The sequence below is a fragment of the Podarcis filfolensis genome (genome assembly GCF_964270895.1).
Source record: "Podarcis filfolensis genome assembly, chromosome: Z".
Lineage (NCBI taxonomy): Eukaryota > Metazoa > Chordata > Lepidosauria > Squamata > Lacertidae > Podarcis > Podarcis filfolensis.
The window spans coordinates 42,082,080-42,107,770 of NC_139617.1; the positions used below are offsets into that span (position 1 = coordinate 42,082,080).

General features: G+C 45.3%; 1 protein-coding gene across 5 annotated transcripts in view; it reads right to left on the bottom strand.

Annotated features, from left to right (window-relative positions):
• WHRN (whirlin) overlaps nt 1-25,691 on the bottom strand; it is a 115,982-nt gene that overhangs the window by 29,621 nt on the left and 60,670 nt on the right. For all 5 annotated transcript variants that reach the window (XM_083597256.1, XM_083597254.1, XM_083597252.1 and 2 more), the window contains 2 exons: nt 9,430-9,632; nt 6,066-6,102 (listed from right to left, as the gene is read on the bottom strand). In XM_083597256.1, coding sequence (XP_083453382.1) covers nt 6,066-6,102; nt 9,430-9,632 — 240 coding nt within the window. The remainder of the gene's footprint in view (nt 1-6,065; nt 6,103-9,429; nt 9,633-25,691) is intronic.

The following is a 25,691-nucleotide window of genomic DNA, read 5'->3' on the forward strand; positions in this document are numbered from 1 at the left end:
GCAAACTAAGGCCCGGGGGCCAGATGCAGCCCAATCACCTTCTCAATCCGGCCCGCGGACGGTCCAGGAATCAGCGTGTTTTTACATGAGTAGAATGTGCCCTTTTATTTAAAATGCATCTCTGGGTTCTTTGTGGGGCCTGCCTGGTGTTTTTACATGAGTAGAATGTGCCCTTTTATTTAAAATGCATCTCTGGGTTCTTTGTTGGGCATAGGAATTCGTTCATATTTTTCTTCCAAAGTGTAGTCTGGCCGCCACAAGGTCTGAGAGACAGTGGACCGGCCCCCTGCTGAAAAAGTTTGCTGACCCCTGAATTAAACATTCCAGTCACATAGAAGAGAAGCGTGCTCTCCACTGCTGCCCAAAAAGGCAAAACTAGATCTCATAGCCTTAGGCTGCAAGAGAGAAGACTGTGGCAGACTATGAAGAGAAACTTCTTGGTGGGGTGAGCAGTTTGGCTAGAGACCCAATTTCCTTAGAGGGGTGGTTGTCCCTTGCTGGAGGCTGGAGAGTCATCTGTTCAGGATGCACTGGGAGGAGGGATATATGTGGATGCCTACAAGCACCCCTGAAATCCTATTAATCCTGCCATTGTTCCAACCCCGAGAAAGTGGTAATCCCTGGTAGAGCACCTCAAAACCTGGAGACTCCATTTAGTATCATATCTTTTATAGATTTCCCTGTGTTCCAATTCTTTCTCAAAGCCATCTCCCCCTGTTGCTCCCTAGCAATTATTCCTTGGTACTCTCTGAAATAATGAGGGGAAGGGTTGTAGTTCAGCAGCAGGGTGCTTGCCCTGCATACGCAAGGCAGCAGTTTCAATCCCTGGCATCACCACTTAAGGCTGGGAAGGTCAACTGTCTAGAATCCTGGAAGCCCCTGCCAGTCAGTGTAGACAAGAAGGATCAATGGTCTGATTCAGTAGAAGACAGCTTCTTTTGTTCCTAAGAGGAATATTTATGAAAGGAGACACAGACTTTGCATCTATTTCACTACTGAATAATTTCCCTTGGGAAAGATACTCAGAACATGTGAGGAATAATTCATGAAAGTATAATTGCACCTAATGGATTTGCTTCTGGCATTCTCTCCCACCCCACCCCACCCCCATTGGTGTGGTTCCTTCTCTTTTGTTGCTTGAGTACAAAGTCGCAACTGCTGCTGAGGTTGAAAAGATGAGATAGGCACCATTGTGAATTTGGTGTGTGTGTGTGTGTGTGTGTGTGTGTTAGGATGTATGCCAGAGTCCCTTCAGTTTCCTGGATGCAGCAAGGATTTCATAGAATCATAGAATCATAGAGTTGGAAGAGACCACAAGGGCCATCGAGTCCAACCCCCTGCCAAGCAGGAAACACCATCAGAGCACTCCTGACATATGGTTGTCAAGCCTCTGCTTAAAGACCTCCAAAGAAGGAGACTCCACCACACTCCTTGGCAGCAAATTCCACTGTCAAACAGCTCTTATTGTCAGGAAGTTCTTCCTAATGTTTAGGTGGAATCTTCTTTCTTGTAGTTTGGATCCATTGCTCCGTGTCCGCTTCTCTGGAGCAGCAGAAAACAACCTTTCTCCCTCCTCTATGTGACATCCTTTTATATATTTGAACATGGCTATCATATCACCCCTTAACCTCCTCTTCTCCAGGCTAAACATGCCCAGCTCCCTTAGCCGTTCCTCATAAGGCATCATTTCCAGGCCTTTGACCATTTTGGTTGCCCTCCTCTGGACACGTTCCAGTTTGTCAGTGTCCTTCTTGAACTGTGGTGCCCAGAACTGGACACAGTACTCCAGGTGAGGTCTGGCCAGAGCAGAATACAGTGGCACTATTACTTCCCTTGATCTAGATGCTATACTCCTATTGATGCAGCCCAGAATTGCATTGGCTTTTTTAGCTGCCGTGTCACACTGTTGGATCATGTCAAGTTTGTGGTCAACCAAGACTCCTAGATCCTTTTCACATGTACTGCTCTCAAGCCAGGTGTCACCCATCTTGTATTTGTGCCTCTCATTTTTTTTGCCCAAGTGCAATACTTTACATTTCTCCCTGTTAAAATTCATCTTGTTTGTTTTGGCCCAGTTCTCTAATCTGTCAAGGTCATTTTGAAGTGTGATCCTGTCCTCTGGGGTGTTAGCCACCCCTCCCAGTTTGGTGTCATCTGCAAATTTGATCAGGATGCCCTTGAGTCCATCATCCAAGTCGTTGATAAAGATGTTGAATAAGACCGGGCCCAAGACAGAACCCTGTCTTTAAATTGCTGGAGAGCCAGATAAGTTTCTTGGTAATGGTCCTCTAAGAATGGCCCCTTAAGGTAACAAAGGAAGTGGCTCTGTGCTAGACTACAAATGGGTGGGGCTCCCTCCTTCAGCTCACTGGTAGTTAGAAAGACAAAGGTCAGAGCTGAGGTGCATAAGCTAGAAATTAGAAAAAAGTTGCAGGATGCGAAGCCAGGGAGTCAGAACCATGCCTGATTTCTGCTGGAATCCAAATATGTGGTTATGGGAATAGCAAGACCTTCTTTGGGTGTTAATGCTGTAAGCCACTCCATCATAAGCCTAGATTGTATATATGTGTAAATAAACCATATATCATAAAGATGCCACAGTCTGCTGTCCCTCATTCTGAGGAAACCAAACCCTGGGTAAGAGCTTGGAACCCTGGAATCTCACAGCACTCAGAGATTGGGGTAGCATGCAACAGTGCCGTTGCTTTAAGGGAGGTCAGAATCTAGTGACCAAAATTGGAAAGATCAATGGAGGATCACAGAACAGTCCAATGTACTAATAGCGAACTCCTCATCAGTTATTGGATCCATCCACGAAAGAGGCATCAGTCGGCTTAGGGAGGACCCTAAAGGGCAAGCCCCCCCCCCCATAAAAAGCTTAGTGGGGCCCAAACATTATATGTGGACATGAAATATTGCCTGACTGTTGTGAAGAAGTGGAAAATTGAGAGAATTTTCCTAATCCTCCTTTTTAAGTCATTGAAGTTTGTAGCCATCCTGTGGGAGAGAGTTCCAAAGTTTAATTATCTGCTGCATGAAGAAGTGCTTTCTTTTAACTGTCCTGATTATTTATTATATACCACTAGAGCTATTTCAACTTTCTCCCTGAACAGAACATCTGAATTACTTCTCAAAAAGGCACAACATGTTGCAATCAATCCCTTGGAAAGTCATGTCCAGATCACCTTTAGAAGGGTTAGCCCTGAAATGGATGAACTGGGGAATTTCAATTTCTGCATGTCATTTTTCCAACTTTATATCCAGTTCCCTACATTGCTTCAGCAAGTTGTAATTATATGTACAGTGGTACCTCTGGTTGCGAACGGGATCCGTTCGCAACCCGAAAGGAACACAACCCACGTCTGCGTGTGCACAGATCGCGATTCACCGCTTCTGCGCATGTGCATGATGTCATTTTGCCCGTCTATGCATGCACGAGCGGTGAAACCCGGAAGTAACCCTTTCCGGTACTTCCAGGTTGCTGCAGGATGCAACCTGAAAACGCTCAACCTGAAGCAAACGTAACATGAGGTATGATTGTATTAAAAAATCCTCGTGAAAAATTCTTTAGCATTTAAAAAATTCTTTAACAAATTTCTCATCATGAACACATTGTTGCATGCCAGTTTGACTAAACACATTTTGCAAGTAATTTCCTCTAATATATCTGTATGTTATTTTCCAAAATACCATGCATTTTAAGGCATATTTCTCCATAACACGTGGCTTTTTGTATACATCGGTTGAAGAACCGCATCACAAAACCTGGAGAAGTACAAATTACAAAGGACACTTGTATTATCTCTTCACATATTGATCTGGGAAGTGTAAATTAGGTAGTTTCTCATTCAGCTGCAAGAAAAATCTAATTCCGTTCCCCTCCCTATAACTCAGAAGTAAGACCTATTGAGTTGAATGGGCCTTACTCCCATATGAGCAAGTTTAACATTACAGCCAAATTCTTCAGAGCGATTCCAAACATGACAAGTGTTTTCGTGAACAGACATTTTCTCCTAACACATGGCGGCACGCAAACTGTTTGCAATAACTTCCGCCCTGGAGGCAGCAACAGAGTTGGCTCTGGCAAGCTGCAACGACAGTCAACACACTGAAGAGAGACCCTTGTAAATCTTTTTATCAGCAAAAGCCACCTGCAGAACTTAGCAGCTCATTTCCATTTTTAAGAAATGAGGAACGCCCTGCCGCAACTGACACCACTGGCGCAATTGGAATCTCACACAATTGTTTGGGGCACGATGCAGCTCCAGGGAATTGGACCGGCCCCTGATGACGCAGGTTCGAAAGCTCTGCAGGAGGACAGTGATAAGCACTGATTTACTTTTTGCTGCCTACAGCAGTGAGAGAAGAAAACCCAAGGACCAGGCTTCTTTTGTGATAAGTGCACAGGCACAGTCCCCAGAAGGCCAGTTTACACAGTCAGTAGAATCATGTGGTAAATCACTTCCTGGAATGCTCTATTTTAGGTTACAGATGGAGACTGCATATTGGAATTCTTCCCCGTGGAGATGCCACCCTCTCTGTAAATAGAAAGCAGAGCCTTTGGAAGAAGAGACAACAGTGGAGGTTGATCCATTAGAGGGAGCAGTGCACTGCCCTACAAATCAGCCTGCCCCCAGCTGGACCCCAGATGATAGCTTTCTTACCTACAATCATTCTAGGGGGGGCATTGGGTGTCCTCCCCCTGCATATGAAAGTCACAACCTAAAGCAGGGATGGGGAACCTCAGGCCCAGGGGCCAAATGTGGCTCTCCAGGTGTCTCTGTCTGCCCCTGGAGACTCTCCACACATTCCCTTCAGGTAATCTGTGGGGCTGCTATCAACGTGTTCACTGTGGATGGGAGACCACCAGGTCCCTTCTGTTCTTTCTGTATATGGGTCTGGACTTGGACCAGGACAGTCCTTCAAACTATCAGATAGAGGACTGTCCTCTGCAAAGGTGGTGACAGGGCACCCTGCATGGAAGTCTGGGTTAGGAGCTGGGTGTGATCTGGCACCACCGGGCAGAAGCTGTTGACTCAGTTGTCATGTTTTTGTGTTCATGATGGTTTGTGTGTGTTTAAAGCAGCCATGTGTGTGCAATTCATAGTGTTCATGTGAAAAGTCCCCATGGTTTATACAAAATGGAGGCACGGATGCACTTGATTGCTGCCTCTCATGCTTCAGAGTAACTAATAACTAATTCTCAATTCTCTGCAAGGTCCTGTAAAAAACCCCAGCCATGACTTCAATTAGATTGAAGTTCCGAGTCTATAAAATGTGGGCAATAAACCAATACTGCAGATGGGATTTCGCCCTGTCCAATGCTCCTGGTCATTCTCTCCCTCCCTCTGCGTCACATGCTTTTGCCTGTTTCTTATTTCTAACTCTCTTTTCTGGCTCCCATCTCAAAAGAAAAAGGGAAGATTAAATCTGTGAGAATGGTGCCACACATCTCCTTTTGCAAATAGGAACTTAAAAAGGGTTTTTTTTATGCAGGACCTTAACAGAGGTTGAAAAGGTTAAGTTCCTGCTTCATGTCTGTTGTGACCCTGATGGTTATTAGCTTCCCCCTACCAGCTGATTTGATTTTATCTCTTTCACAGGGATTAGGAATTAGGCTGGCCAGTTTCACCCATGGGCACACACACCTTTCACTCACTCGACACCATGCAACATCAGGTGAAGCCTGTCCAGGACAACCATGGCTACCAAGGAATAATTACTGCTCCTCATCATTCCTTGGCAGTGAGGCTTGTATTCAGTGTTGTTTACATTCAGCAAGTCCTGCTTGCAACAGGAATTTTTGGAGCCTCAACTTGAATTGAAGCCTTGTCTGCAAAGGAAGAATCATCAAATGACACCATTGGGTTGACAGGTTGGTGGCCCTGCTCATCTGCCAAAAGTGACCCATGGACAGTGGACACATCCAGTTACCCATCCCTACTCTAGTGGGAACAGAGTTTGCTTTGGGCAGCTTGCATGAGTTGCTTCAAACTTCTGCAAAGTCCAAACAACATTTCAAAAGCAATCCTTTGACCTGCTTTCTGAGCCTGGATGTCTCTTACCTTTGCTATCCCCTCTGCTGTGTGATCTCCAGAGACCCTAGGGTAAAAACAGTCATCATTAGCACCAATGGGAGTACCAACTGGGAGTACAAAATCTAGGTAAAAAGAGACCTTAGCTATTAAGCCTCAAAAAAGAAAGAAAGAAAGAAAGAAAGAAAGAAAGAAAGAAAGAAAGAAAGAAAGAAATTGAAAGTGAAAAGAACGGTGAGGCTTTCTTTGGTTATTATTTCCCTTTTAGCTGTGGCAAAATTTGTGCCACAAATTAGGGTGGCAGTTAATTTTTACTCATTCTACTCGTAGCACGTCTATTGAAATTAATGACTGTAAGTCAGTCAGGCCCATTATTTTTGATAGGTCCAGACCTTCTGAGTATCCCTGTTTTGCAGGAAAAGTCCCGGATGTACAGAAGCCATCCTGGTTTCAGATTTGATCCTGAAATGTCCCACTTTTTTTAAGGATATCTCTTTTTCCATCAGATAAGTGTTAAAGGACATGGAGTTATGTGACCCCCCAAGTCAAGGAGATATGTAACTATGCAACCTTTAGAAACTGCCTGAAGGCAGTCCTGTATAGGGGAGGGTTTTTTTAATGTTTAATGTTTTATTATGTTTTTATATATGTTGGAAGTCTCCCAGAGTGGCTGGGGCAACACAGATGGGCAGGGTATTAATAATGATGATGATGATGGAATAGGACATCCTTATTTTTTTATTTTCATTGGAGAAATGTTGGCGGGCATGTAGGCCTATTTTGAGTACGGCCACATCAGCACCCTAACTTTAAAACAGTATGATACAAATTTAAACAGTCATGACTTTCCCTAAAGAATTCTGGGACCTGTATTTTAAGGGTGCTAAGAGCTGTTAGAAGACTTTCTGTTCCCCTCTCAAAGCTTTAATTCACATAATTCTCTGTAAAGAGGGCTAGACTGTTAAACCTTAACAGTTCCCATGATATTTGGGGAAAACCATGACATTTTAAAGCAGTATGTCTTGAGACACAATGAAGTGTGCCTTTGTAAGTGAAGTCAAACAGCTGGAGAACCACCACACCTGCTGTGGCTGCAGAGACCAGAAACTCATAACTGCTGCCTCCTATGTTGCTTTTGCTGTGTTAGCAGCACTGAAGTGACCTCACAGAGGCACAAGTCTGGGCAGTGTGTATGGAGGTCCTGGGCTGCCCAGAGGACAAGACTACCCTCTCAGTCTCGCTGATAATGGTCCAAAAGAAAGCAGAGCAATACATATGGCACAAGCTGGGCCACAGTAGTTGCCAGAAGAAGGCATACAAGGTGCCATCCAACCTTCAATGTTGCTTTAAAAATATAGTGAAGATGAAGCCTAAGACTAGCATTAGATACAATGCTATGGGAAAACACCATTCATTTATCCAACACCTTTTTCCTCTCATGCTGTGTGATCCCAGCCAATTAGGGATCATACGATGAATGAGATGCTATTCTGATGCTATGTAGCTAACAGCATTTGATGACATTACCGAGGCAAACAAAGCAGCGTTGCCCACATGGAAAAGTGGATGCATCCCCACATTGCTGAAGCAACGAGTTAATAGCATATTTCTTCATGCACTACAAGGAGTAATGAAACCTCCCTCAGAATGTGGCAAGTCAGGGAGTGTATCTCAGTTACTTCAACACACATACACACACAAATAGGGCAAAAACATTTGTCCCTGTTCAGATGGCTCTTGAAAGCTTTTCTGAAAAGCTGTGTGTGATTTCCCCCACTCCTTTGATCCAGCTGAAATGAAATTCTGCACAAATTTGGCAATGTTCCCAGAATCTGGATTTTAAACATTTGTAGTACAGTGGTACCTCGGTTTAAGAACAGCCCTGTTTATGAACTATTTGGTTTACGAACTCCACAAAACTGGAAGCAGTGTCCCAGTTTGTGAACTTTACCTCAGTCTAAGAATGGAGGCCGAATGGTGGAAGGGCACCGGCAGCAGGAGGCCTCATTAGGGAAAGTGCACCTCGGTTTAAGAACAGTTTCGGTTTAAGAACGGACTTCCAGAGCAGATTAAGTTTGTAAACCGAGGTACTACTGTATTTGCATTTGAAGGTCATCACTGAAGGCTTGATCTTTCTAAAACAACCACCACAACATGCAGATGAACCAAGAAACTTACATCCTAACACCTGAACATCAAGATTTGAGAGAACAGGGCCTTTTGTCCTATTAAAGAACCTGCCACAGGGCCACCCACCTACAATTAGGCAGAATGAGAACTTTCCTGTGATGGGTTTTGAGATCTTCAGGGGAGGCCCTTCTAGGGCATTTTTTCCCAGCTAGAACTCACAGGAACTCAGTTCTGGCACCTCTCAGATGGGCACCATTGCCATTATAAGAGAACAAGGGAATCGTGCGTGGTGAGTTCCACCACCTCTTTCTCTAGAAAAATAGCACTGGGTCCTTCTCTCAGTCTTGTCACCTCTCAAGCGCACTTGGTGGTGCTGCCCTCAGAAGAAGACTGTCTAAAGAACATAATTAGAGCCCCTCTGGATCAGGCCAAAGGGCATCATAGCTCAGCATCAAGTTCTCCCAGTGACCAACCTATAGGACAGGGCCAACTGAAGACATTTTGGTTCCTGAGACAAACCACAAAATGATGCTACCACCTCAATGGAAGAAGGGGTGAGTAAAGTCCTACATCATGAACAAGGAGAGAATAAAGATCTACATCAGGATCTGCTTCCCCTGTGGACCCTGCCACATGTGGCAGTTGCCTCATGGGTGGGATGACCCTGCTATGGGAAGCCCAAAAGCAGGAACTGAGTGCAACAGCACTTTTTCCAGTTGTGATTGCCATAGGCATGCTGCTTCCATCAGGAGAGGTAGAACATAAGAAGAGTCTGGCTGCTGGGTATGTCAAATGGCCTACCTAGCCCAGCACCCAGTTCTTACAGAGGCCAACCAGATGCCCCAATGGGAAGCCTACTAGCAGGACAAGAGCACTTCCCCCATCTGTGATGACCAGCAACTGGAATACAGAGGAATGTGACTTCTGATGGTGGATATAGAACATAGTCGTAGTGGCTAGTAGACTTGGATAGCTTATCCTCCATGAAGCTGTTGAATCCTATATGGTTATTTATTTATTTGATGTCATTCACAAACTGCTTCCCATAAAATATCTCAGTTAATAGTTTGGGATAAGTTTAAAGTGCCAGTACAACCAGCTTCTTTATTTTTAATTGGGGTTGGGTGGACAGCTTGTTCCTTGCCTCAGGCATCAAAATGTCTTCAGCCATCTCTCTCTGCCAAGACTTTTATGAATATGGAAATTAAGAGACAGTCTTAGCAACCACAGAAGAATGGAAAAGCCTTGGTAAAAAGATACAAACCCTGCCAAGTTGACTGCCGTCTCACCAATTTGGGAACTGGTGATCCACTTGGTCTCGTCTACAGTGGTCCGAGCATGAGGCAGTCTTCCAATGTCTTTGACAGTCATGATGAGGTGACGTGAAGACTTGAGCAGCTTTACTGCCTCATCATGGGGGATGCTGAGGAAGCTGTGGCCATTCACCTCCAGAATCTGGTCCCCAACCTTTGAAGAGTGTAGAAAGAAAGAGATGATGAGTGCATAAAATGGGATTGCATCCAATGAATGGCAACCAGTGCAGGTATCTGAGCAAAGGTGTTATAAGCTGATAGGGTCTCACTCCTGCCAGCAATTCTGCACTAACTGCAGCTTCTGGATCAAGTACAATGAAAGCACCATATAGAGCATGGTGCAGTAATCCAATCCTGTGGTAATTTAATCATGCTGATGCCTTTGTTAGAGTAGCATTGCTGTGTGCCATGCCAGAGAGCTTCTCAAACTCACAAAAAATGTGTCAGACTGCCCATCACCCTTGGGGTGGGAGATCACCCACACCTCCAGGGCACTAATCAGGCCTGGAAAGCAGTTTAGTAGTGGACAGTTGGGTTGTAGGATGCAGTTCTAAAACTGCTGCTAGGACTATAGATGGGAGCTGACTTGGATGACTTTAAAAGGTGTGCATGGGAGGCAATGATAATTTAAGTAATGCATATACTTCTTAATGCTGAAATAGGCTTCTAAGTAGTTCGCAAAGCATAAAAACCAGTTATACAAACATGAAAATATAAATATAATCATTAAAATTCACAACAACAACCCCCCCATTAAAACTGCGCTTAACACAGCAGTTGACAAGAAATTTGGATAGAGGCATGAAAGGAATTTCTGTGTAAACAGGTGCATTTTCAAATGCTAGCAAAATGTCAATATAGATGAGGCCTCTTATATTTCTGCAGGGATTCAGAACACCTGTGCTACCAATGGATTAACCTGGCTCTGTATTACCTCACACTGATAATCACCAGGTTGTAGCTAAAGACTAACTGGGTGTATGATCTCAGTGCTGTCAATGGGCAAACAACGGTGAGGATTCACAAAGGAATGGCCTGTCAAGGATGCCTGCATGCTATTTATCTATCTTGCGGGGTGCTGGTGGTGTTGCTGGAAACAAACTGGGGCAGGACTCTTGCCTTCATGCCCTGTTTATAGACTTCCTGGAAACATCTGGCTGAACACTGTCAGAAACAGGATGATAAAATGATGAGTTAGACTTGATAGACCCTGCTTCCAATCCAATAAGGCTCTTCTTGCATTGTTATGAAATTAAGATACATTTGCAAATGGGCTGAGGTGTGTTGGAATAAGCAATGGTTTTTAATTAATACTCACCTTACTAAGAAGAAAAAGTCACGAAAGGGCTGTGAGTTTCAAATTCTCTATCACTGGTAATGATGGCTGTTAAAGAATACAATGCAAGCTTCTAGCCATGTCTGTCTTCCAGAGAAACTGCAACTAATCCATAATGCGACAGCTAGACTGGTGACTGGGAGTGGCCACCGAGACCACATAACCCTGGTCTTGAAAGATCTACATTGGCTCCCAGTACATTTCCGAGCACAATTCAAAGTGTTGGTGCTGACCTTTAAAGCCCTAAACGGCCTCGGTCCAGTATACCTGAAGGAGCATGTCCACCCCCATCGTTCTGCCCGGATGCTGAGGTCCAGCGCCGAGGGCCTTCTGGTGGTTCCCTCACTGTGAGAAGTGAGGTTACAGGGAACCAGGCAGAGGGCCTTCTTGGTAGTGGCACCTGGCTTGTGAAATGCCCTCCCATCAGATGTCAAAGAGAAGAACAACTACTTTTAGAAGACATCTGAAGGCAGCCCTGTTTAGGGAAGGTTTTAATGTTTAACAGACTACTGTATTTTAATACGTTGTTGGAAGCCGCCCAGAGTGGCTGGGGAAACCAAGCCCGATGGGAGGGGTATAAATAATAAATTATTATTGTTGTTGTTGTTGTAGTGAGTGAAAAACCTACCCTGCAAACAATGTATTCTAATGCAGATGTTCCCTGCCACTTGTCTGGAGCATGACAAAACTACTTCGAAAACCAGCTCTGTAGCCAGTTAGGAAAAAAAGAAATTGGAAAGAGAGCCTATGTGGAAGGTCTCCAGGTAGGAGAGAATCCTGCCTGAAATCCTGGAATGTTACTGCCAGTTGGTGTAGACAATACTGAGCTAGATAGACCAATGGTCTGACTCAGTATTATTGGTCAGGCATCTGCTTTGCATGCAGAAGGTTCCAGGTCCAATCCCCATTTCTAGATAAGGCTGGGAGAAACTTCTGCCTGAAACTCTGCCAGCCAGTGTAGACAGTAATGAGCTAGATGGACCAATGGTTTTCACTCAGTATAAGGCCATTTCCTGCATTCTTAAATCTGTTGGAGGCTTTCAGTAGCTCTCTTTGAAACCTCCTTCACTGCCTCCTTATGTCTTGCAATCTGCGCCTCAAGCAAAAACAAGTTCTCTTTGCCAGGATTGATAGTCCTCCTGCCTGGCTTGGACTACCAGCCTCAACATTCCTCTGTAGCTCTTCCCAAATTAAAATGGCTTAATGCTTCCATTGCCAAGGCTGTGGTGCTTCTGCAGCAGTCATAGAGATGCCGCTTGGAGGCTATGAGGCCTTCTGTGGTCCAAGCTGCCTGTCCTGGCCACAGAGATGGTTAGTGCTTATTTATTTATTTTGCCTGCAAGGAGATATCCACTTGGAGGGTAGTCCTGAGAAGCTTAATCTTCTGGCAGTCAGCGATGGCTGCTGCTCATGGGGACCAGAAGGTGGAAATCATGGAGATCCACAGTAGGTGGAGCCAGAGTCAGTGACAGGCAGATCCAGAACCAATGAGAGATGGAGTCAGTTAATTCTAGCTTTGTCCCCATCCTTCTCCCTCCTGAGTTCTACAAAGGGCAGCAGTGAGACTTGGGGCTTGTCCAAGCTTTGTTCTTTCTGGTTTTCCACATGTCTCATGCTTTCTAGGCAGGGTTCCAAGGGCTTCAAGTGCCTTTGCCCTGCCACTTACACCAGGAAAACACTCACTTTACTGCTGTCACAGAAAACCTGATAGCTGTTTGTTCTGATTTAGCACTAAGCTGTGGGTTTTCCTGGGTGAAAGCATTGGGGCAAACAGAAATGGATGAGCCATAAGGAGAAGGAGGAAGCTGATAGGCAGAGACATCCACTAAGTGAGAAAGCAGGTAGTGTGTGTTAGCTGAGACCAGGCTGAAGCTAGTGAGGCTGTGTCTTATTTGCCCTAGTGGACCAACCCCCACTAATCATTGTATTTTGTTATCACCAGGGAGAAGGGCTTGTGGTGCTTGTAAGAAGGCCGGCAGGTGGGGAGAAGCTGAAGGCACATTCAGACTTGGGGAATATTGCATTAGTTTTCACTACTGCAATGCTAGTGTATCTATCCCATTTCCTAACACTCCCTTGACCAACTACATTCTTTCTGCAGCACCCCTGTGGGGTTCAGGAGCCCTGTTATGTCACCCCTTGCCTGCAGAGCTGGCAGCCTCTCACCCTTTTTTAGAACACCCTCCCTTGTGGAGTGCTCCCTCAGCCTCCTCTCCTCTCCCCTCTCCTTGGGAGTCCTTCAGACAGCTGCTCTGAGCTGCCCCTCCTGCCCCAAAGAGAGGTGCCTTCTTACACTGCCCCACAGGAGCCTGGGAAGCACTGCCTGGCCAGCCCCAGAGGCACCATTCGCCTGTGGGGCTTGTAGCCAGGGCAGCTGCTGCAACAAACAGCTGTTCAAGCCTTTTGGAAGCAGAGACACGAGGGCATCAGAGGAGGGAAGGAAGCAAAGAGGGCCAGAGGCCACAGTTGTCCATGGCACCCCTGACAATTATTCAAGGCACCCCAGGGTGCCACAGCACACTGGTTGAAAACCACTGCATTATGGAACTGTGGCTTTTTGATCAATAAACTGGCTTGTCACACTAAATTTCATTCACACCAGTTGACACGGCATGACACAGGAACTAACATCACTGGACAGCATGACTACTCCCCCATCCTTTCCACAAATTCCTGCTTCTGTTCTCCCATGATCCTGCTATAAAAACTACAGGGACGAACTGTAAACAGGCATTGGTGTGCAGTGAGTGAACTAGGAGACCAGGTTAGTCCCCTAAGTGTTCCCCTGGCACTTCCTTCTCAAAGCCCGGGAAGCTTCTACCCGACTTAGGGAGGGAGGTGCGATGCTCATGCATGCAATGTCTGGACATTGCAGCATCACATTCACATCACTCCTCCAATTGACCTTGTAAGCTGACGCCTCTGGCCCTTACTAATCTACAAAAAATTTCACTGTACACCACTGATACTTCCAGTATATTCTGCTAGATTTCCAGAAGTGGCTTTGACATAATGTGAAAGCTCAAATATAATTCTCTGGTGGTCCTTTGGAGAATTCTTCTCGCTCCCTCTCAAATGGAAACAGTGAGTTCTCAAATGCAGTGAGTTCACACAGCCAAATCAGAGAGGCAGGTTGGGCTTTGATTAGACTCCAGTGGAAGTCCAGAACAGCACAGTCACTGTCTCAATAAAGCTGCTGGCACAATTCGTGGCTCTCCAGCGGCTTGCAGTAACAGCCCACTGCTTTCTCCCGCCTCCAGCCTACATTCGGGGGCTTTGTGCATTGCTACTGCCTCTCAATGCAATTTGACCTCCAACTCAAACTGCAGATTAAGTGGATTTCTCTGATTGTTCCACTTTTCTATTTTTTTTTTAACCATAGAAACCTTGAACAGGCTGAGTTTGAGGAAAAATTAGGGTGAGTGAGTGGGAGGGAGGAAGCCTACTTAACTCTTTCACCACCTTTTGAAGCTCATGGTCTGCTTTTTTCACTACCACCCGCCTCTGGTTGGTGAAACAGAAATTTGGAGAGGGTACTTTTGAGCTGCAAGATGGCAAGGGGGGAGAATTTAAACCATCCTTCTCATCATCCAATCTCTAATTTTGCTCTGATAACAATGTGTTCCAGGTTGATTTGGGAAAACCAAAATAGAAAAGAATCACAGCACTCCACTTAACCTGTAGTTTAAACCTGTGAGTTGTATCTACAGACAGAACTTTTGAATGGGAGCTACATGTGACTCCTGTCTATGACGGCCAACCAACATCTTAAGTTACTCAAAATGCAGTGACTCAACTCATAGATGCCATTGACCCATACTTCTATCCAGACTATCCTAGGGCAGCCACTGTAGTTGGGAGCTGAGCTTTGCTCCTATCATGAACTGGCTGGACACAGAGGAATGGTGAGAGACACCAGCTGGAGAACCCCCAAGGGAAGAAGGCTCAGAGCCCAGAGATTGGTGGTGGAATGATGATGAGTGGTTAGCTGAAGAGGTGATGGGGTTTAGTAAGCAGGGAGAATCTGTGACAGAGAGAAGTCCCAAACTGGAAGCAGAGGCAGGAGCTGGAGAGGAGGGAGGCCAAAAGACAGAGATAAGGCAGGCTGGTGAAGAGGCCAGAGGGTCTCCCCCTCCTGCTGTGACAAGCTTCCCTCCCCACTGGTCTCTGAGGACCATGAGAGGTATGAAGCAGAAGGAGAAAAGACACGCACACCGGCATAGTCTCAGATTGCTTGGGAATGACCCGGGGGAGGAGGAGACTTAGTCTAGGAAGGCAGGGACTTTTAGTCTCCACAACTGCATCACAGGGGCAAGACCTACCAAGAAGAGTTGTTATGCTTATTACACCTGGCACTCCTGAGCAGACCTTGTTTCTTCTAATGAAGAGTAAACTTCACTTACTCAGTGTGATTTAGTGCTGGCTTGCTCCTGACAGCTCCTACTCAAAAGTGGCAGTGCTCTGGAACTTCTGAGGAGCTCTTACAAGCTCCTGGGGGACCCTGGCAGTGCCCAGCTTGGCTGAGTGCTGGTGCCAGATCTGCTAGCCACCACAGTATCTTGTGGAAGGGAGTTCTCAAAGTTCATTCTCTATCACATTCAGCTCTTCTTCTTTGCATCTCTTGAATCTCCTTGCTTCATCACTGAATGCTCCTTCTAACATTATTATGAAAAAGGAAAGGGGGGCACGACCCAAAGAATCTATCTCCATTTTCTTCATGTCATGTTTTATTCATTCCCTTGTGATACATACAGAGAGGAAAAACGAAGATACAAATGTTCTTTGAGAGGTCTGGCTCTTGGCAGAGTAACACACTGGACAAGAAAGAGGAGGGATTGGATTTAATTCTCATTATTCATTCACATCACAATGCTTGGCTTGATTATTTTTTTATTTCTTGGTTCTGAATTTAGAGGAATGGAAGATGGAGCAGACACATGGGCATAGCCAGGGGGGCAGCTGCCCTCCTAGATCAAGTAAAACAATAGAAATATGCATTGGTTCTGCCCCCCTAACAAAAGTTCTGCCCCCTAACAAAATCCTGGCTACACCCATGAGCAGACAGCAGGCAAATTTCTGCAAGGGCTCCCAGGCATAATGACTCCGGCTTCCCTCTTAACATCACAACAGCTCCTAAATGCCCTTTGATAATCTTCCCGCTTCTCTATCGAAGGCAACACATTGAGCCCAAAGACCTCTTGCTGTTTGTCACAGGCTTCTTTTGTTCAAGGAGAGGAGTGACAGCCCAAACCTTTCAGCCTCCTCTACTCTTTTCCTCAGTCAATTGGACCATAAATCATCTGCCAAAGCTAAGCAAGAGCCAGTCTATCATTGCAGGGGACAGGAGTCAGGCTGCCATTTCAAAACAAACCAAGTTTGGATTTGCAAAGAGAGAAAGATGGCTCATCCATACTTCCACTTGACCCTCTGTTTTCCTCCTGGGAAAACTTGCTACTTATCGCTGAATTGAAACAAACGTCAAACAGTTTTTCTGCAGATTGATTTTGTTCTGATTCAGCGGCAATTCAGTGTTTTTTTTTCCCCTGGGGAAAATGGCAGAACAAATGAAGAACCACTCAGACCCATCCCTAGAAAGCATCAGACAAGCAGAAAGCCTCTTGGACTCATGCTTCCTAGGCATGGGTCAAGTGGAAGTGTGGAGAAGCCCAGAGCGAGAAAGGCTAAACTCCATCCCTCTGTTTTCCTCTCCTCCCTGTTATATAGAAGTGGGGTCCTACAACAAAATTATTGGGATGACTAGGTCCATTACCTGTTCAAAAGCTTTTGTGTTGTCTAGGGACATATAGCTCAATATTCTCTGCATATAGCTCAATATTCTCTGCACTGGGTGGTAGCATTTCTCCAGAGTTTCAAGCAGGAAGCCTCTCTCAGCCCTTCCTGGAGATGCTGGGGATCAAACCTAGGACCTTCTGAGTGTGAAACAGATGATTCACCACTGATGTGGAAATGTGGAGAAATGTGAATTTAAGATAGGAAAAATGAGAAGCTGAGTGTAATTGGATTTGCACTCTGGACTTTAAGAAGGCTGATTTCAAAAAGCCCAAGGAGCCACTGGGTGAGATCCCATGGTCAGAAATACTCAAATAGAAGAGAATCCAAGATGAATGGGAGTTTCTTATTGAAGGCCCAAATGCAGACAATTCCAACAAAAATGAAAAGTAGAAGGCATCTAAAGAAATCAGTGTGGCTGCATAAGGAGCTTACAGATGAGCTGGGATTTAGGAAGGACATGTATAACTAATGGAAGGAATGAGAAATAAGAAAGGAGGAGTATACATTAGTAGCCAACAGGTGCAAGGAGAAGGTCAGGTGGGCCAAACAATAAAAAAAGGTTTCTTCAGCTATGTTCGAAGAAAGAGGACGAACAAGCAAGTAGTATATTATCTGCGTGGAGAAGATGGAGAAATGTTATTGGGTGACAGAGAGAAAGCAGAACTGCTCAACACCTACTTTGCCTCTGTCTTCATTCAAAAGAAAAGCAGTGCCCAATCTGGTGATAACTTAATAACTGATATAAGGAGGGAGCTGCAGGTCAAGATAGGAAAAGAGGTGGTAGGGGAACACCTAGCTAGTTTAAATGAATTCAGATCTCCAGGCTGGAGGCCAGTCTTCTGGACACCGATACTATGAAAAGTCCTTAAACAGATAATTAAACAGTCAGTTTGTGAGCACTCAAAAAAGGATGCTGTGATTACTAAGACTCAGCATGGGTTTCTCAAAAACAGGTTATGCCAGATAGATCTCTTTTCTTTTCTTTTTTTTTATGGAATTACAAGCATGGTGGATCAGGGGAATGCTGTGGACATAGTGTATCTTGAATTGAGTAATGCTTTTGACAAAGTCCCCCATGATATTCTTGTGGAGAAGTTAGTTAAATATGGGCTGGACCAGGTAACTGTTAGGAGGATTTGTAGCTGGTTGACTGAACAAACCCAAAGAGTGCTCCCTAATGACTCATCAGATTTGCAGATGACACCAAACTGGGAGTGGTAGCCAATGCCACAGAAGACAGAATCAGGATTCAATATGACCTTAACAGATTGGAAAACTGGGCCCAAGTTAACACAATGAATTTCAGTAGGGACAAATGTCTAGTTCTACACTTAGGCAGGAAGACCCAGCTGCACAAATATGATGGGAAATACTTGGATCACGAGTAGTACATGTGAAAAGGATCTAGGAGTCTTAGTAGACCACAAGCTTAACAAGAGTCAATAGTGTGTTGTTGTTGTTTAGTCGTTTAGTCGTGTCCGACTCTTCGTGACCCCATGGACCAGAGCACGCCAGGCACTCCTGTCTTCCACTGCCTCCCACAGTTTGGTCAGACTCATGTTTGTGGCTTTGAGAACACTGTCCAACCATCTCGTCCTCTGTCGTCCCCTTCTCCTTGTGCAATAGTGTGATGCAGCAGCAAAAAAAAAAAAAAAAAAAAAAAAAAAAGCTCATGCTATTCTAGGGTGTATCAACAGAAGTCTAGTGTCAATCAAAGACAGTAATAGTCCCAGTCTATTCTGCCTTGGTCAGACCACACTTGGAATACTGCGTCTAGTTCTGGGCACCACAATTTAAGAAGAATATTGACAGGCTGGAATGTGTGCAGAGGATGGTGACCAAGATGATCAAGGATCTGGGAACCAAGCCTTATGAGGAATGGTTGAGGGAACTGGGTATGTTGAGTCTGAGGAAGAGGAGACAGAGAGGAGATATGATAGCCATCTTCAAATACCTTAAGGGCTGTCACATGGAAGATGGAGAAAGCTTGTTTCTTCCTGCTCAAGAGGGTAGGACCCAAATCAATGGATTCAAGTTACAAGAAAGAGATTCCGACTAAATATCAGTAAGAACTTTCTGACAGTAAGACCTGTTTGAAAGAGGAAGAGACTCCCACAAGAGGTGCTGGAAGTTCCTTCCTTGGAGGTTTTAAGGCAAACGTTGGATGACCATCTGTCAGGGATTCTTTAGCTCAGATTCCTTCATAGCAGGGGGTTGGACTAGACGACCCTTGGGTTTCCTTACAATTCTACGATTCTATGATTCTGACAGATTTTCCCATCCCAACTAGCTAGTAATTCTATTTATCAAAACAAAAAAATTTTTTTTCTTTCCAGTAGCACCTTAAAGACCAACTAAGTTAGTTCTTGGTATGAACTTTCGTGTGCATGCACACTTCTTCAGATACACAAGTTCTCCTCATCCTTCTCCAGTTTTCCCAATATGACATTGCTCGCTTCCAGCCTCTGTTTTGGGGCTCCACTAAATTCTGTGCACATTCCCATTCCTTCACTCATCATTTCTTATTTCATTCTTGGCTTATAAATAACATCCTTGCTATAAAAATGTCTCCATATTAGCCACAGGCTCCAGTATTAAAAGAAGAGTGGGGAAATGTACCGTGATATATCTTATTTAATGCTTTGATTTTTGAGCGGAACGATCTGTTACTTTAAATAACTCTGCTTTTAAGGATTTGATGCTTGGCGGGATTTTTATTTGTTTACAGTGTCCCACAATCCACTTGAAAAGATTAGATACTCCATACTTTTTTATCTTCATTTCACCTCATCCGTCATGTTTTCCTTGATGCACAACTTTAAAGGTCATCGGCAGATTCTTCTTGAGCTTTTATCAACCTGCCAAGCAGCTCAAAGAGGTGATTGAGTCTACAATGCTATATTCATTTTCTTGGGGTGTATGTGTTAATTTAATGGGAATTTAATTTAATTTAATTTAATTTAATTTAATTTAATGGTACTTCCTTTTGAGTATGCATGTACAGTGTCCCATGAAGCTATGTGGGCATCAGCAGTTATTCATGAGAGGTGACCAGCCTTCAGAAACCAGTTGAGAACACAAGAGAACTCAATTAAAGCTAAGGCCCATCTACTCTCACAGTGGGCAATCAGACGCCTCTGAGAGCAGGACCTGAGTGTAAGAGCACTATCCCCACCAGTGATTCTGAACCGTTATTCAAAGGCATACTGCCTACAACAGTAGATGGAGATCAGAGCTGTTCTAGCTAGTAGCCCTTGGTAGCCATGTCCTCCCTGAATTGTCTAATCCCCTCTTAGAAGTCATCTAAGTTGGTGGCAATTACTCCTTATGTGAGCAAATTCAAGCCAATGTCAGTCAGTGTATACAGTGGTACCTCAGGTTACATATGTTTCAGGTTACATACGCTTCAGGTTACAGACTCTGCTAACCCAGAAATAGTACCTCAGGTTAAGAACTTTACCTCAGGATGAGAACAGAAATTGCGTACCAGTGGCTCGGTGGCAGCAGGAGGCCCCATTAGCTAAAGTGGTACCTCAGGTTAAGAACAGTTTCAGGTTAAGAACGGACCTCCAGAATGAATTAAGTACTTAACCCGAGGTACCACTGTATCAGGGATAACCAGTGTGGCACCTTCCAGCTCCCATGGGTTAAGCTGCTGATCTGATCAGCATCAATGCTAATGCACTAACTTTCGCTGCATTCCAATCAAGGTTTGATTTTGCCTCAGCAAGCATGGTCAATGGTCAGGGATAAGCAAAGGTGTAGCCCAACAGCATCTGAAGGGTGCAGTGTTGTCTAGCTATGGTGTAAACAATGCTGGGCCAGATGAGCCAGTGCTTTGACTGGGTATAAGACAATTTGCTAAGTTCCTGTACTATACCTATTTCATATACTCCAAGCTTACAGCTGTAAGCTGTATGTACTCAAGTACAAGAAAGGAGAGTCCAACTAAACATTAAAAGCTGCTTGACAGTGGAATGGACTACCTCAAAAGGTGGTAGGCTCTCCTTTTTCGGTGGTTTTTAAACAGAGGTTGGGTGACCATTTCCCAGGGATTCTTTAGCTAGGATTCCTGCATTGCTGCAGGGGGGAGTGGATGAGATGACCACTGGCGTTCCTTCTAACTCTACAGTTCTAGGATTCTAAGTACATATTAGGATATTTGGATGATCAGGGGTGGAACATGTGGTTGGTTGGCTAGCTCTGGGCTGGAGGAAGCAGAAGGCATAACACATTTAGAAAAGGGTTTCACATTCAAAGAGCTTGAGAAAACACTGCCACAGGCATTTCTTCACTGGAAGAGCCTCTTCAGCATGGCTTTCATTTTTACAATCTGTGGCCCAGTTGCCCAAAGTGATGAATGCATGAGAGGGAAGGGGAGGAGGAAGGGGAAGGAGAGAACTTCCAGTGCTTTGAGGCATGAAATAAAAACAGCATTGCTATTGGCAACCGCTAATGCACACCTTTGAAAGACCACTTCAGTTGATAGAAACAGTTCATGGCCACCAGATAATATGAATTTTACGGCCGTATTTTGCAGGACTGATTCTCTGGATTGTAAAATGGTGTAATCCAGCCATAAGGCAGCCGTGAACACCAGGTGCTGACAATCCCATCAGGGTTGGTTCCAAGGTCTGCCCCCACCACCAGTATTGCAGGTTTCCACAGCAGTAGCTTCCTAGCACTGCTTTCTGGAGCTGGCTCTCCAGGTGTCAGGGACTGGGCAGAGGAGGAAAGGTGGAGACAGCCTCCCCATCCTGACCCTTCCAGGGAGGGGGAATAAGAAGACAGTGTAGATTTACAACAGGGGTTTGCGGGAGGTCGCAGCTCAGAGGCAGATAAGGGGAAAAGCTGGTAAATGCAGTCGTACCTCCATTTACATAACCCTCTGGTTACGTAAACTTCAGGATGCGCACATGGAAAACTCAGAAGTATTTCACTGGGTTTCGCTGTGCAGGCATGCATAGAAGTGGTCTGCACATGTGCAGAAGTGGTCCTCGGGTTGCAGAAACCTTGGGATCCGACTGCACCTCCGGAATGGATCCTGTCAGCAACTCGAGGTACCACTGTAATGGGAAAGGAGTAGCAGGCAAAGTCAAAGCAGCAGCTGGCTGACGCAAGGAGCTCAAAGACAGAGGGCACATAGCAGCACTCATAGAAGTGATGAATGAGGAAGTGGGAGAGACGGGGGTGGGGGTTTTCACTTGGGACAATGCCATTATCCAAGAGGCTGGGTTCTATAGCCTCTCTCTGTAAAGCTTGAAATAAAAAAGGACTGTCGTAAGCTTTTCCTTGTCTTTATACTTTCCTGGGCAACCAGCAGCCGCTGACAGCACCCTGACATCAGGTGGGAATTGAACAACTGCAATGTCATGCTGCCAACCCACAACCCAGACACTGTCTCCAGGAAGATACCATGGTTGATGCTACAGGTTGGTGACCAAAGCGGTTTCTCTGCCAAAATGGGGTCTAAATCCTGATAGGAAAAGAATTCAGAAAAATTGTCATTCAAGACTGCCAGCTCCAGATCACCTAGTCCAGAACATTGCCCAGGAAGGGAAAACGTGGCATCAATCTATACAAACTGGGCTATTATATGCAAATTTTGTGGAAATTAGTGTCCTTTTTTGGGGGGGGTGATATCATAGCTGTCAACTTACAGATTTGAAAATAAGGGACCAGCAGCCTCACCTGTTCCAGGCACTCCAGCCTTCCTGTCCTCCTGCAGTCTGGTCAAACTCATGCTGGTAGCCTTGAGAACACTGTCCAACCAACTTTGTAACCAGAGGTTCAACTGAATAGAATCTGAATCACATGCACCACAAGGCCTATGCAGCCTCAACTTAAGATGACTCCCCGGCCTGGCTTTGCACTGCAAAGTTTGCAGCAGCACGTGCAACAAAATGGCGTCCAGCATTCAAAAAACCCCTCAGCTTACATTAACTAGCCACACACAAGGCATGCAAGCTCCACCCCCCAGTCGTTCTTAGACTCCTTGATTGGGTGAGCAACACAGCCAAGCAACACAGTTGGAGCCTCCCTCCTCCCTGGCCGGCAGGGAGGGAGGGAGAGGAGCTGCTTCCTTTGAAATTTAAGGGACATCATTTAAGGGACATTTAAGGGACATCCATCAATAAGGGACAGCAGCGGGACATGGCGCTGGAATAAGGGACTGTCCCTTCAAATAAGGGACACTTGACAGTTACGGGTGATATGTAATTAACCCCCATATTAGTAGGGCTGGATAACATAAGCAAAAAGGTTATTTAAGAGGAATAAACCAGATGAGGTGTAGGGTTGGGAGAAAAGAAATGATTCAGCCTGCATTTTAAATGTGAATCTACCTAATTTGTGTTTCTAAAACAATATGAAACACAGCCATCCTTCAACATTTGCAGTTCCCAAAATTTTGCAATTCTCCAGCCAAGTGAAATATACCAAAAAGCATCAACCGGGGCAAAGTGTGCATGAAAAAATGCACATTAGTGAAAAATAATACCATGCATTTTATTAAGGAAAATATATGTATATTAGGCAAAACTGCATGCATATTAGGATAAATCACTACTAAATCCAGTGCTTTTTTCCCCTTTTAAAATGTTTAGGGGTACTCTCATTTTGCCTCCTCCACCTTGCCCCCTTCCACCCCCCCCAACCCCCAGCGGCGGCAGCAGCGGCGCTGAGAGGACAAGAAGGCCCATGGCAGGTTCAGCTTGAGCGAGGAGGGGCGAGCACTCGCTGGCTGGCTCTAGCCCAGCAAGTGGAGGAGGAAGAGCAGCACCGTCACCCCCACTGCAGCCGCCCCAGACTCCCCTCCCAGGGCACCGGCATGGAGAATGACAGAGCTCTAGTCAGCACTGCTACTGCAGAGACAGCTGGCATGTCGGTCTGGCAGTCTGTCGTGGCAACACAAAATGTTTAGGGGTGTGCATACCTCTACGTCCCCCCAGAAAAAAAGCACTGGCTAAAAAATCACTGACTGGTTTTCACGAGGACTTCTTTAAAAAAATAGATAAATAAATTGCAATCTAATGTGGAAATGTGAAGAAGTGGGGAAAGGAGAAATGGAGAGAAATAAAAATTGACAGATTTGTCCATCCCTAATGACAACAGAAAAACATAAGAAGAAACTGGCTGCTGTTTGAGGTCAATGGCCCACCTCCTTCTCACACTGGCCAACCAACTGGCCTGTAGGAAAGCAGCAGGCAGATTTTTTTAATTTAACTGTAATGACTTGGGTAGGATGGGTGGGAAGGGAATCGAGATTGGGACTGCTCTTGGCACCAAGCTTGATGATCCCTCCTACCCTCTGGCTTGTTTTTCCACTCCTGACTTGCTCTTTTGGAGGATGAGGCTATTGACAGATACTGTCCACAATGTTCTACCTTCACTGTCAGATGAGGTATGCATCTGAATGCCAATTACTGGTTATCACAGGTGGGCAGACTGCTGTTGCTCTCCTGTCCAGCTTCCTAGAGGCATCTGGTAGGCCACTGTGAGAACAGGATGCTGGACTAGATGGGCCACTGACCCAAAATCCAGCACGGCTCTTTATAATGTTTTTATGCTCTCTTTGGTCCTGCCTCCTGGATTTCCCCCACAGCTTTTGGCTCCTGGCTCACCACACACTGCTACACATGGCAGAACCATGACTAGATTGGACCCATTACATAAGGAAGCCCGGGAGATAAGACAGAGGAGCAGGCACAAAGACAAACACAGTACTGCTGTTGCCTCTGCTTCCGAACAGCTGATTACCAGCTTCCTAATGATGATGAAGTCCCAAGAGAGGGCTCCACAAATAATTACCCAAATCTCTCTCTTTCCTCTCACATACCATCAACATATTGACAGCTGGCACAGGCGATCAAAGGAATCTTTGAATTAAATGGGTAACGATCAGACATCTTAAGGGCCTCATCAAAGCAGCAAGCAATCCATTTTGGCGTACTTTGCCCTGCTTCTAAAACAAGGCAATTCCAGATAAGTATTTTTCACAGCGGCGGTAAAATGATGGTGGTCAGGAAAAAGGCAAGGGGAAATCCCATGAAAGAATTTTATTGCAATGCTGTCCACCGCCCCCTGTGTCTCAAGTATTATATTGCTGGTGACAGCCACAAAACAACTGCTTAAGGACAATGAAAGAAAGAGGGAGCCCCACCCCTGAGAAAACATTGAAGAATTTATCCACCCCTTAAAGCAGGCATCCCCAACCTTTGGCCCTCCAGATGTTTTGGACTACAATTCCCATCATCCCTGACCACTGGTCACGTTAACTAGGGATCATGGGAGTTGTAGGCCAAAACATCTGGTGGGCTGCAGGTTGGGGATGCCTGCCTTAAAGAAGGCAACAAAATGCTTTTTTCCCCTGCCCCAATTTCTTTCCCCACAAAGCGCATGAATTTTGTGATTCCCACAAGAGGTAGTGATGGCTATCAAGCTGGATGGGTTTAAAAGCAGATGTGATAAATATAAGGGAGGAGAAAGCAATCAATGGCTGGTAGCTATTATGGTTGTGCTCTGCCTCCATTGTTGGAAGGCAGCAATGCTTCTGAATATCAGTTGCTGGGAATTTCAGGTTGGGAGAAACTCCCCAGGGGCATTTGGCTGGCTACTGTGAGAAGTGGATGTTGAACTAGATGGCATTTGGCATGATCCAGCACAGGATCAGCACAGGATTTTAGAATCCTAGAATTGTAGTGTTGGCAGGTACCCCCAAGAGTCATCTCCCCCAACCCCCTGAAATGCTCTCCTCGTGCTTTTGGTGCAATTTCCCCACAGCTTAGTTCAAAACAAACAAGGCAGCTATGCAGTCTTGTTGGTCATGCACACACACACACACCTGGGATCCTCAATAGATTTGGATTGCTGGGTGCCAGATATGCACCAGATTATGACTCCATGCTCTGGAGTGACATTAACCAGTGTGCAATGTCATAAAATGCCTCGTGGTGATTAATAATGCACCATTGAGCCAGCCTGTGCGGTGCCACCTTGGTTTCTAATGATCCGCTCAGACCCTGTGATCCACTTTCATTCAGAAAGGGAACACCTCTGTGCAGCTGTTTCCATCATACTTCCCTA